At 40.1% G+C, this 14,102-nt stretch overlaps 1 protein-coding gene across 1 annotated transcript in view; it reads right to left on the reverse strand.

Moving 5' to 3' along the window:
• thsd7aa (thrombospondin, type I, domain containing 7Aa) overlaps positions 1-14,102 on the reverse strand; it is a 167,345-nt gene that overhangs the window by 41,829 nt on the left and 111,414 nt on the right. Inside the window, exons 7-9 of the mRNA XM_050034131.1 lie at positions 10,548-10,742; positions 4,030-4,270; positions 1,021-1,136 (exon numbers count right to left, since the gene is read on the reverse strand). Of these exons, the coding sequence (XP_049890088.1) occupies positions 1,021-1,136; positions 4,030-4,270; positions 10,548-10,742 (552 nt within the window). The remainder of the gene's footprint in view (positions 1-1,020; positions 1,137-4,029; positions 4,271-10,547; positions 10,743-14,102) is intronic.

Here is a 14,102-nt window from a genome sequence, read left to right on the forward strand (position 1 = left end):
GTATTTCATTAAATGCCTCACTGTAGAATCAATGTAATGAAACCCAGGTGGTCCTCATATTTCAGTAATTTAGCTATTTGCTCACCCATTGCTGGAAGGGACCATCTCAAAGGGAGTCTAATAAAATCAAGTAGAAAATTGAAAACCATATCCCATCATCTTCAAGTCCACATCTATATCAGGACTACAAGAACATGTTATTTAGGAATGGTTTAGTATTGTTATATGTTACCTTGATATACCTGCCTTTCTCTGTGACAGTAACCTGAGCATCAGCAAAACTAAGGAGATGATAGTGGACTTTGGGAAGAAGCCCCCCTTAATATGAATGGGTCCTTGGTAGGAAGGGTGGACAGCCTTAAGTACTTTGGTGTCAACAACACTGGGGCCCTGACCTGGGCACTGCATATTGACTCAGTGGTGAGAAAGACAAGGCAGAAACATCTTCACATCAGGCGCTTGAGGCGCTCTCAAATACTGAGGAATTGCTGCTCCTGCACCTGATGGAGAACATCACAACCTGGTACTGACACAGCACTGAAAAGCACTGCAAGACCCTGCAAAGACTGGTTCTTTCTAAACGCACTATAGACGCAGCTCTACCTTGCCTGAAGGATGTTTCCGCCAGGCGCTACAAGAATAACTTGACTAGTTGACTTAACTTTGCTACTCTCGCTAATCAGCACTAGAAATACTAGTCATTCAAACTTATTGAGGAACCCTCAGGATTTTGAATCGGCATGAGAGACTAACTAGTGGCTCTGATTATCAACAGCTTCATATAAAAAACCCATCGAATCCCTGGATCTTAAGTTACAAGGAGCTTCTTTTTCTGTGGGTGTTTACGGTTGATGAATATTGGAGATATTAATTCACATTATCATATTTATCATTTTTATATCACAACACATTCATACAAGCTTTAATGGATTCCCTGTCTCGACACTGGTACATCTGGCTCCTGTGACACCCTACAAGGTCTCACTGCGTGCACTGAATCCAACAAAGAGCCGAAGCTACCTGCTTGGCATGTTGATGGGCAGGGGCTCCAGTCGCTGTATGGGGTGACCATACAGTCTCTCTTGCATGGCAGTAAGCAGGGCCTGACCGTGTCTGGGCGCAGACTCTCTGGACACCTGGAAGTACATCATTGACATGCTCAGACAAACACAGAGGGTACCCTTGAAGATGTGATGGAGATGTGCTGGATAAGAGCCAAAGGAACTGTGCCAGGGCTTCACTCTGTGACTCTCAATGTGGATGACTTCAGCACTGGATCTTTTTGTGAGAGTGTGACTCCGCTCTCATTGCGCATAGTGATATGTTTAACCATGTCTTAGCTCTTTACTGTAGCTCACTGCATTTTAAATGAACCAAGGACTATAAGGTGAGAGTCCAGACTATCTTCCCAAAAACAAAGAGTGTATGATATGCTTGTTATAATGATACCTAATACCTAAACACAACACAGTTATTTTACTTGAGTTACAAGCAAGCTGCCTGTGGAAACCAAAGTATATCAGTATGTGATTTCCAGCTTTTTCTTTTGGTGTGCCACCTCAAGATTTGGCCACCCCTAAGAATAATTTCTGTCTAAAACAAAAACGCAACAAGAGATAACCTTGTTTCTCCAATAATAGACATTTTAGTTTGTTATTTTTTTAGACGAGGTTATGGTGGAGTCTGCAATTTCAATCCCATATACGACTTGTCATATTAAACAATAGAATAGAATAGACTTTGTTGTCATTGCACAAGGAGTACAACGAAATTTGCTGTGCCATGCCGGAAATATAGGAAACAGAAAATAGACAGTAATAAATACAGAATACATACACGTACACAATCATCCCAAATCAATAAATATATTTAAAAAATAATAATAATAACATTAAAAGTAGTTATTAATCCCCCTGGTACTTATAAATTTGAATGTGTACCGTTTTAGATGCTAAAACGGAAAAAAAATGTTGAGATGTTTTCGATTGACTGCATCTCAAATTATTCCTCTCCAAAAATGATTAAATTTCAAAAACAATTCCCTTAATAGCCAAGTTCTGCATTTCCTTTCATCAATATCGATTTGCCTGGGCGCACTGAAATGTAACCCTTGCGCAAATCCTGAATCCCTTCCCTTTAGAGCAGGGACGCCATCTATTTGTGGAGCCAACCAGGAAATTAGCTCTGCTCAGCTCTGCTCAATTAGCACAACTCTGCCCATGCCAGATCACCAATAAAAATGTTGCAAGGAAAGAAGCTCTCCAGCAAACACATGATCAAAAATAAATCTATCTTTTTTAACTTATCACAGCTTTTACCACACACCTTATTAATACTCTAATACATATTTTTTGTTACCAGACTAATAAATTAGAATGCTCTAATGCCAATTTATGTTTACTGGTGGCTGTCCTCACATCTTGGCCACAGCTGGTGCTGCTGGTGAAAGCGGGTGCCCCTCTTTCCATTGATGTGAAAGTGTGTCCCAAGGCTGCCGGCTCACTGCTCAGCATGTAACAGTAGGTTTAGGAGTAAGCGCAGGAATAAAGAGTGAGATTAATTTCCATACACAGCATGGAGGCTGGGGGGGGTTTGCCTGCGTAGGGCTGCTGTGCTGCCAGAATAATGCACCCGTTCTGTTGAATAAATAAATAGATAATTCATGTTCCCAGCAGATGCCTTCAGGGGGGAAACAGACCCAGATGCTTAAAACAGCTCATCAGCTAACACCTCTGCCAGACACCAGCAACAACAGACTAACCAGGAGACTAAACGGCACAATGTGCCATGTGCAAACAAAGTCTGCAACCAAAAGCAAAGGCTGTCTTTGACTTATACAACTGAAAGCATTAGTAGTGAAGCACTATTAATTATGTCGTCACCTGAGGAGTCGCTGTTAAAGTTGTAGGAAAACCATACAATACTGTTCTTTCATCTGTGTAAGCTTTCAACATTACAGCGTTTCCAATTCGAAACCTGGTATTTCTAACACAAATTGCTCATAGCCTGATGATCAGACTACATTGCCATTTTGTACTTCAGCCATTTAACCTGACAGGTAGCCAATAACTAGCATTATTTTAGGGTTGTTTTGTGTTCTTCTTCTTCTTCTGTGACATGTATGCCCATTGGAGAAATCTGCAGATTTAATCTAAGTTAAAAAAAATTAATAATAATAAAATCAAAAAATTAAAAAATAAATATTTAAATAAATTTAAACATTCTTTGCAAATTTTCATATTTTGAAAGTAGGATTTCTTTTTTTCCACATCATAAGGTAAAAGTGTTAAAAGGCATAAGGTGCCACTAGTTTTGTAGTTTTCCCAAGTAAAAATGTATTTTTAAAACATTTCATATTGATATCCTCCATGTTACTCGACGCATTTCCTAAATAACTTCATGACATTGAACTGTAGGTTTATGTTCACTTATTTCACCTCTGTTTCTAAGAAATCATGTTTTTAGTGTTGGTTTGGTAAGGTCAATGGCTCGAAACACTACAATACCCATAAGCCTCATTAGAGGCTGCCAACTGAGCAGAAGCAGTCTGTCTTACAGTAAGCTTGATGACTGGATGTTTCTTATCAAAGCCACCTTTCGAGTCGTGGATAACCTCCTCCTTCAGTTATTACCACAGGCTTGAATCTTTGATTTTTCATCACAGTTACTTTCTAACACTTTCTTTTTTTCTACTGATCATTAACTGTAAAGGTTTGACCACGCACAAACTTTCATGTTCATTGTCTTGGAAATGAACAATACTTTTTCCTTCACAAGCCCTGGACCCCAAAACAACTCCTCACACTTCCAAAGTAATTTCTTAAGTGTAATCATGAGAAGAATCAAAGAAAAAAATCTCATTTACTCTCACATCCTGCTGCTCTCTGGGGAATCTGTCCCCCTAATAACATGTTAATCATTTCGCACCAGTTGAATAGTCCTGTCATACTTTGTATGTAATGTAGATAGGATGACATTCAAGCACTTTAATTACACCTGAACTCCACAAGCAGCTGTGTGGAATCTTACTTTTTTGGAGGAACCTGGCCCACATTGACCCGTACGCAGATGACTTTGCGGGTTTGCATCCCCACTGAGCAGGAGGCATCGTCGCCCCGTGTTCGACCCACAGACGTGTTGGTGGCTGGGATGGAGGAGTCCTCTATGCACTGTCCCCAAGAGCCGGTCTGCCAGTGGTACACAGTGCAGGGATGGTCATTGCAGTTTCTCACCTCCTGCAGGGCACTGACATTGGGACACTGGATTCCACCTAAGAAATGATGGAGCACAAAGCAGCGTAAATGTCTTAGCTGCACTACAGACAATAACAAAAATGACAACCAAATTGAAAGAATAAATGTTTTGTGCATTTCTGCAAACCATGAATACATTACATTTTACGTGATTACGTAGCTGATAGCTGTGGTGAATGTGTGGTTATGTTTAGGCACAAAAAACACTTAGTTGTGGCTCTGAAAAGAGAATGTTTTGGTTTTTTGGTGGGACAATCCTAGAATAAAATGCAGTGATGAAAAATTGCATTTCGTTGCACTATCCCTGTGAGAAAAATAGTGTTAAGTCACTAAAAAACGACCACATTTGGGGGCTGAAAAGCTCCTGGAAACACAACCATTACTAGCTAAAAAACAACCAGTTTTGTTGTTTGTTGATCTCAAACAGTGGTCAGCAACTTGGCAGGCGTCTAGACTAAGTGACACACCATCCAAGAACCCATCCACCTCCCAGTGACAGTCAGTATACACACTACATCACTTTAGAAACATTGATTTATGTATGAAATGCACAAATTCAATGTTTCCTTGGTTTGCAGAAATGTACAATGCCAACATTTTCTCCTGGCAACTGGTCTGAAATTGACATCAGCATGTATAGAGGAAGATGAGAAGCTTGTTGGAAGCTTCAGCTATAAAAGGGTGCTCTAGAATCATCTAAGCACAGACAGATCCAAGGGAAAGAAAAAGAGTCTGTCGTGCTCGAGTCTAGTCTCTGTATAGAGTCTGCTCTGAGACATAATGTCATAATTGCCTCTGTCTGGTAGCAGGTCTCTATCTTGGTGTCATTTATACAAGGTCTCGACCCAGTAAAGGATTTGGCCTGGCAGAGCTATAAGACATTATTGTCCAAGGTGGTTAGGCCCTGTGACTTTTATCAGGGTAAAGATCTTTGGATCTTTTATGAGCCAGAATCAACAACTAAGGAAATTACTAATTAAGAGAAGCAGAGGCTCAGGTTGCCACCTCATTACTTATTTATTGGCAGAACCAGCCAGTGCTAACAGGAACTGCCAGTGTGCTACATCAAATTTCAGAGTCAACTGTGAGCTTTAATAGATTTGTTTGCCAATGGATGTGCTAAGAGAGTAGACTTGTGCAAAGAAACAACAAACACAAGCCAGATTATTAGATTATTATTACCGCTGACTACAAATACATTCTGTGTGAGGCTCTGATTTCTAAAGGTGACTGGAGTTGCTAAATAGAAACTAGTAAGCTGTGTTAATGTGCACTTCTCCATCCCATCACATGAAAGGTTTTCATCTGTGGTGAGTCACTGCCTTTAATAGGCCGACATGACGAGAAACACACATTGACAGGCAAGGAAACATCTCACTCTGCAGTGTGGGTTTGCCAAGGAATCCAAGTGCGATGCAAACTGGTACATGTCAACACACCAGTTAGAATTAGAGTTCTAGCCAAGATGCACTGGCTTCCAGTGTTTTTGAATTTATCTTAAAGATCTGCTACTTTGTATGAAGACCTAAACTGGGGACCCCTTTGTGTTGCCGATCTCAGATTGTTATTTTTTCCACAGCCATGTAGCCAGAAGCATTGTATGTCTCTGCGTGCCACAAATTCTTTACATTTGCACATATCATTTGTACATATGAATGTTTCTGAAGTGATGTAGTATTGAGCTGACTCATCGGAAGGTGGCGGGGATGGTGGATGGTGTGTCACTGAGGTAAGACACCTGACTAGCTGCAGACCACTGTTTGAGATCAATAAAGAACAGAACCAGTTGTTGTTTAATGAGTCATTGCTGTTTTACCTTTTTTTAGCAGCTTGTAGGATCCAAACGTGGGTGTTTTGTAGCAACCTGCCACTATGTTTCCAGCAGCTTTTTAGGTCTGATAAGCATTTGTTTTTTGCCGAGACATCACTGCTTCTCCCGTCGAGATTGTGCCTCACCAACCGGGTATTTCACACCAAAACACGATCTTTTCGTAACCATAACCAAGTGGCTTTTGTGCCTACCACAGGACTGTTGAAATGTAAAGTTTCAACATATCTGCTACATAATTTCATATCCGCAATTTGCAGAAACATACCATGCCAATATTTTTTCTGGCCATTGAGTTGTGTTTTCACTGTACCTCTTGTCTGTGTAGAGCACTCTGAGCTGCATTCAATGCATTAACTGTGCTATATAAGTAACATGTACTATTTTTACTTGATTAAAATTTAATTTAAGTAGGCACTGCAGAACAGCAATGTATCTTTCAATATGAAAGGCACTGAAGTGGTTGTGGTCTCCATGGAGTACAAAGACAGAGCACAAATTGGATGTCCATTTTATAAACAGCAAACTGAACAGTAGCACACTCATAAATATAAAGCACCTGCTCTCTGGTGGGATTTTACTGAGGGAAGGAATGACTGGGCATTTAGTAAAAGAAACAGCTAACTTGGCTGGACAAAGAGAACTACCTTTAGAAAATCACATTTCATTAACAGAAAATCCAAGGAAATAATAATACCAAGTACTCAGCATGTACTCAAATTAATAGCCTGTATTGTAGTCGACCAAAGATGGAAACAAATATTGAAGAGGAACTGGTACATAACTACTTCAAAAACTGCATGCACAAGATAACTGTTCCCTTTGAAACACTCTGCACATATATCGGGTTCTATTTCGCTCTTTGTGTGAGAAAACAAGTACATAAACCCAACACTGCATCAAAGTACTGCATGCTTGGGCAAACAGGATAAATCTACAGCTACGGCAATCATAAATGATTTCCTCTATTTTCCTGTTGGCTAGCGGTAAGGCGTTGGCTATCTCAAGCTGGATGAGTCTTTGTGCAGCTCTATCGATTAGCTTTTAGCTTTGATTTTCCCATAACTCGTCGGAAAACAAACAAGGCTGAAAGGAGCATGAGAGATAAATCAGAGGGTCTCTGGGGGAGGACCACTCACGAGGACTAACAGAGAAGAGATAACCCAGGGGGCAGAGTGTCTATACAGAGCCAGGAGCCTGGATATGGACCCAGGTGGGGTGTGCACACTATGTGACCCTCATCACCACGAAACCTGGTCATTTGCAACAGCCATCACCTTGGGAAAAGAGAACCCCCGAGGAGAACGTCAGCCATTAGTGCCTCAAAAGCCACTGAATGTCATCTTCCAGCCAGTGACGGGGCTTCTGAATTGGACAAGAGAAGAGCTCAGACAGAAGGTATGGCTGACCTCTGTGTAACAGCTCAGGGGTCATTTAGAAAATATATTATTGGATTTCATCAGGGCAGTCATTTATCAGGCATGGAGCTCATTAACCCTTAGAAGGACTCACCGTTATTGCTGCACTGGCTAATTAAATAGTTAATTGATGTTATTTAATCACTCAAACTCAACATGTATTTAAAAATGCCCAGCTCAAATGGCTGCAGATTAGCTGTGGCACTTCTGCTGCCCTGTAACTAATTCTCCAACAGATTATACCCCGTGTCATCATGATGACTTCGCACATTATTTACTTTGCAGACAATTAAATTATTTACTTAACACTACCTTGACACTCCCTCCTGACATTCATAGTGTTTGTCTTGACCTGAATAATTAGCTCATACCAACACCAGTACAGGCTGCCTTGATACTATTGTTCAGTTTGAGTGCGTCAATGTGATTATGCAGCTAATGGTTTATTGAAAACAGCCTGTAGGCTACATGGTACATACACAGCATACTGTAAGATTTGATGACTACATTTTGTTTTACATTTTTCTCTGCTGCAATCTGTTTATATTCCACAGGGAACAAAAGTTAAAAGAGAAAACAAGTACAAGAGCTAAGCCCAAGAGATATAAGCTTAGCTAATGCTTACCCCAGACTTTGAAACAACTTTTAAAAGACTTAAGTCTGACATACTCTCACATCTAAAGACAACCAGGTTTTAATTCACAGACTATAAGATTTTGCAAAGACTGGGGATCTTGCAGGGGTTATTATTTGCAAGACTACAACCAGATTCCTTTTGAGATTATTTCCCATCCTGCTCCTGGTGGAAAATATTATGCCAAAGTCCCTTCAAGAAATATGACATATTTACGATTCCTTCCGCGTACGCAAAAACACGTAACTCTAGAGACACAAGATAAAAGACATCGTATGTCGACGGTATTCTTGCCAACTCAGTATCAAGACAATCATAAAGATAAGCTGTATTTGTGTACAAAGCTTACATTTTGGATTTTGTAGCCTCAACTTGCTACCAGATACACGTTCAGATCAGATACACGCAGAATTTAACACCTGCTCCTGTTCCCTTCATAACCTCCACAGTACTAGAGAACCAAGACTTTACATTCTTGCACCTCCACCAGCGTCCCTCCATGTTTACTGCCTTCTGTTTGGTGCTGGAGAGAGTGCAGCTATTGGTTGTTGACAGTGTTCACGTCATTGAACTTCAGTATTTGCATGAGCCAAGACAAAAAAACGTAATAATATTAAACATGTTAGCTTTGCCGGAACGTCAAGACAAGAAAAACACTGCACAGATTGAGTTTTAAGACCACCCCAAACGCTCACAATCACAGGAGTGCGCACCAACTGTGGTAGAAGTCTTGTGGTTTTATTCCAACGTTGGAAATGTGTCTGCTGTAGTGAAATTAATTGAAAAGTTGTTTGATATAAGGCCGACAAACAGTTGTCTCCTTTCAGCTGATAAATCAAATGTTATCGTAACTAAAAGGAATCATATTTAAAACAATTACATTAAGACAGGCGTTTTTTTTTTTGTTTTTTTTAAAGACATTACTGTAATTGCAAGAGACTAACATCACATCAGTGGTGTACATACCTCAAATATAACCCTTCACTGAAAAAGGCTCCAACAGACAGAGTTCAATCTTTCAGTCATCCTCTCCACTCTGCTCCTCTTTCCTCTTTCTTTGTGATCTATGCTGGAAACTCAAGTCTTCTCCAGGCTGTCTCAGTTTGCTATCGCTAATGGCCCGGATAGGTCTATGTGACTTGATGCTTCATTCAGCACACACCACATCAACCTGTCTGGCACCATGCTCCATCGGTTCTCATCCATCTAACACTGCGGCAGTGTCTGCCTCCTAAATGCTAGGAAAGCTAATAAAGTTGGAGCATGCAGCTTGCATCGTGTTCTGGCATGGACGTCTTCCTGAAGCCCAGCAAGGGCAATGGAGTAGGAGTATCCATTCACAAGGAAATCTATTATGTAGAGTTTGAGCAAGCTCCCCACTCCAGCGCGGATGCTGTGTTGTTGTGAAAATGCCAAAGACAGCATGTCATGCAATGTGTTCCAGAAGTCGGACAACAAGAGCTGTTAAAATGATAGCAGGGACATAAAAGATAAAACTCTGATCCGCTGCCAAGCCAGGCGCTAACCATATGTGCAGCCTCCCATTTTTTTCTCGCAGTGAGGTTTGGTGAGAATGCCTCAGTTCTCACAGTGTGATTGGCAGCTTGGAGAGTTGGGCTTTAACCCAGAGGCACTCGCTTCCATATCATTCCAGCACCATTTAGATACCCATGCCTCACCTTGGGGTTTGAAACACTTAATGCTAAGAAATACTCTATTCTACCACTAGTGTGTGAGAGCTTTATTTCTATTCCAAAAGCACAGGGATTCTGCTGGGCCAGCACATCAGCGGGAAGATATTACATCAGGGTAGACACATTTCTATGGTCCTCTAGTTAAACATATGGAGACTATGCACTACATCAGCAAAAATCACTTGCTGTCATCTATGAACATCAAATAAGAATGTACCGAAGACTGGATTGACCAACGACAGCAGGGAAGGACCTTGAACAGAAGCAAAGGCAACATCCTTCATTTTTAAAAGGAAATTATAGAATAACGTTTGACAAAGAGATGTATGTATATTATTCTTTAGGCTGGCATGCTGATTATCCTTCCAATCACTTCTTACCCTGCATTATAGTAACCCAGGCCACAACCTTTGCAGTCGCTGTAGAGGAGCACACAGAATAATTCATTTCACTTTGACATTTCACTTGTGGTATCGTGGTTTATAATGAGGAGAAGCAACAAAAAACAAAGTTTTAAAACTTTCTTTTGTTGAACTGGCATCACTGTGGTATTAGACCAATATAGGTTTCTTATGGCAGTGTGGACAGCTGGGTCTGGGTTGGCAGTATGGTTAGGATGAGCATTTGTATTGTTTGAAAGGTCCATATAAATCTCACATATTGGCAAAAATATGATTCTGTCAGCTTTGTTCTGCTGTTGCAGGACTTCTGAGTTCTTACCTTCTCCTGCATTATAGGCCAGGATAGAGCGAGCTCTGGTCTGCCTGCCTTCCGTGTTTTTCCCAGAGCAGGTGTGGGAACAAAGAGACCATGAGGTCCAGGGGCTCAGGGCACAATCCTTTGGGCAAGGCACTTCACAGATGGCCGGCATGGGCAGGATGGCATCACGGCAGAGCTGCCTCTCCACATATTCACCTGGAAGGACACAAGCAGATTTGGAATATGATCAGTGCATCAGTAGACAGAATAAAACTAAGAGACCAGTATCATGTCTGTCATTCAACTAACTAGCAACTAGTACTACAATTAAGTATTTTGCATTGTTATCTTCTCAATGAACACCAAACATGGAGACTCAAAAAGGACATCAAGTATTGATCAGCACAGTAAAATACTATATATTTCAGTAAAAGTCAACTTCAATTCAAAAAATACTCACAATGGTTTATTATTTTAAGTCTTTGCAAATCTGTATGAGATGTCTCACAATACACAAAGCTTACGCAAATTAACAATCTTAGTTTCCTCAGTGCCAACCTGCCCTATATTATATATTACAGCACTATAACTCATAATGTTATTGGCTAAACCATCTGCCAGTTGTCCCTGCTGTAGCCTATCACTGGTGGGGTATGCACAAGGGAGAACTTTTGTTGTCTGTATAGAGATGTTCCTCATACTGGAGGAGTTGCTTAACATATCTGACTTAACTGAGTAGTTGAGGTGACTTTGTTTTGGAAAGCCTAATGAAGTCAAGAACAGTCATCGTTGCCATGAAAACAAAACCTATGAGGCAAAGACAACCACAAAGTAAGCACTTGTAAGGGCTGCTGCTGAGATTCAAATAAAAGAGGTTGGGACCAAACACTTAGAAGCTCTGTGTCCATTGGACAAATGTAAGAAGTTACTTGTTTGCTTTGTATTGCACTCCTGTTACAAATGATGTAAAAATGATGCTGTGATATTGGGATTTTTTTAAAAGTTTAACTGACTGAATCATGAGTGTTGTGCTTTCAAGTGTTTTTCCAATTGTATTTCTCTACCTAAACAGAACAAAATCAAAGAGAACATAAAAATCATCAAAGAGCTGCTAATATTTTGCACACTACAAACAAAATGTCCATGTCTTTATCAGTGAACACTAAGGTTTACAAGAGTGAAATGAACACAAGGTTGCTCAGATTAAGACTGGTGACTTTGCCATCTGCATTGAGCAGAAACATATTCATCTTAAAATCAATGTGTCTGAGCAGAGCGTGTTGGGTAATGTATCTTCCACTGGGTCATCTGACAGTAATACTATATATCAGGAATCCTTACTGGGATAAAGGGTCCACAGCACTGTTTGTCTATGTTGCGGCAACTGAAAATGGACACACATATACTGGTGAAAGTGTTCTCTGGGCTTGCCTTAGCACAACTCGGTCAAACCAAATGAGTTTTTCTTATCTTACTTTATGTTGTCTTTGGGCACATGGGACTACTGTTTTTCTTTATCTTCCATTTTATCTAAGGAAACAAACAGTAGTCCCACGTGCCCAAAGACTGATACAGTACAGGTGTATTATAAGCTACACGGAGCACCATGAAGTATTTGGTATTCATGTGGAAAACATTCAGTCAACACAATGTTAACATTTTTACTTGACTCTGACTATTGATAAATGTGTGATTTTTCAAGTGATCTAAAAATTTCAAAGCTGTACTGTTAGATACTTGCCCAAAGTATGTGCATACCAGATTTAAAGTCTTTAGACCAATCACAACAAACGCTGTGGCGTTTTTCCTAATCATGCCAAATGCAGTCTATGAGCATAAATGGGACAACTTTTGACTTTAAAAATGTGTTTGCATACTTTTTCAATCACTGCTGCTATACATAAATTGCATAGTTTTGACCCTTATGAATAATTGTCATATGTTTAATACCTAATATCACTTAACTGGACATTAATACTTCAACATACTCCACTCTGGCAGAGTTAAATAAAGCAGATGAGGCAGTTCTGAGTAGAAGATATTCATGGTTGAAAATGTAAATGCAAGTAAATATTTGAAAAGCTAAAATATTTCATTTCTTAATGCTGGAAAGTCACATTTTTCCTAATAGCAATGCAAATCGCAGAGCTATGTTTGAAAGAATAGTTTAATATTTTGGGAAATAGGCTCATGAGCTTCCTTTCAAAGAGTGAGATAAGAGGATGGATATCAATCTGATGGCTGTGTGTCAAGTAGAGATGGAGCCAGAATGTGGTTAGTCTAGCTTAACATAAAGACTGAAAGCAGAGGAAACAGCTCGCCTGGGTCTGTCCAAAAATACATCTACACCACCTTTAAAACTGTTTACTTTAATATAAACAGTTATGTAAAAAGGACAACTTGTGATTTCAGGGGGAGTTAAGTGTTGGAGCTATTTCTTGACAAACAAGGTTATTCGTCAGTCCAGTACAGCAATTTCTCCAGCTGCAATGCAGGTTTCTATATGGTTTGTGGATGGATTTATAGATTCACAAGATTCAGAAATTAAATATTGCCAATCATAGCTGATACGCTTAAAAAAAAAATGTGCTAACAGGTTGTCTTTTGTTATGTAAAATCGAACAAAATGGGCCAGCTGAAACCATGATGCATCCTCAGAACAATGAACATTAAAACAGAACATTTAAAGGCAGTCAAAAACTACATATTTTGTCTTTAGTTTACGGGACGTTTTTATCCAAGTTTTTTATTATAAAGTTGGCAAAGCTGGCAACGTCACTGTGTTGACAAGACTTTGACATGTTAAATGTAGTCACTATGCCAAGAAGGCCTCAAGTTCAGAGAGGGGTTGAGAGGATGGAACTAACGCATAGACCGTAGTGACACCTCGCAGAAGGCCTGTCATCAATGCTGCCACAACCTTAATTATGCATAACTTTAAGTCTTAATAAAATATAACCAGGTGAGTAATTTAAAAATTCAGCCCCTGTTCAGTTGTCATGAACAAGGAAATTAGCTATAGAGACCAAAACTTGTACTAGTTGGGCATTTTAACATGGGAGTTTATTGGGATTGACTTAGTCTTGGAGCCAGCCTCAAGTGGCCATTTGAGGAAATGCAGTTTTTGGTACTCCCGTGTTGGCTTCATTTTTTCAGCCTTGGAGGTTGCTGCCTGGTTTAAACATGTTGGCTGAATGATTGTCAAGACTTTTTAATCCCTTTACAGAAATGTACAGAGCTAGATAACTCAGATCTATTGCTGAGACCTTGAAGGTTAGGCATGAGCTGCAGTACCATTACGTTCTTACAAACAAATAGTCCTTAATCACTTAAGGGAAGTGGACGTCTGTGAATGTATACCGGTTTATATTTGAGGTATTTTCAAGGATTTGGGGGTGGGGGTGCTGAGATGCTGACAGGGCCGATATTGATCTAGGTCTGCAGGCTGTCCTCACTCTTATCCCATTCCACCCCAGCCCATCCTGTAGTTGAAGGACCATATCTGTGAAAATCTCATTGTGAAGAGCTGGAAGAATGGCGACCAGTGAGTCGAATGACACGTCTGGGACCCCAGGG

Source organism: Epinephelus moara, chromosome 22 (assembly GCF_006386435.1).
Source record: "Epinephelus moara isolate mb chromosome 22, YSFRI_EMoa_1.0, whole genome shotgun sequence".
In the NCBI taxonomy this organism is placed as follows: domain Eukaryota; kingdom Metazoa; phylum Chordata; class Actinopteri; order Perciformes; family Serranidae; genus Epinephelus; species Epinephelus moara.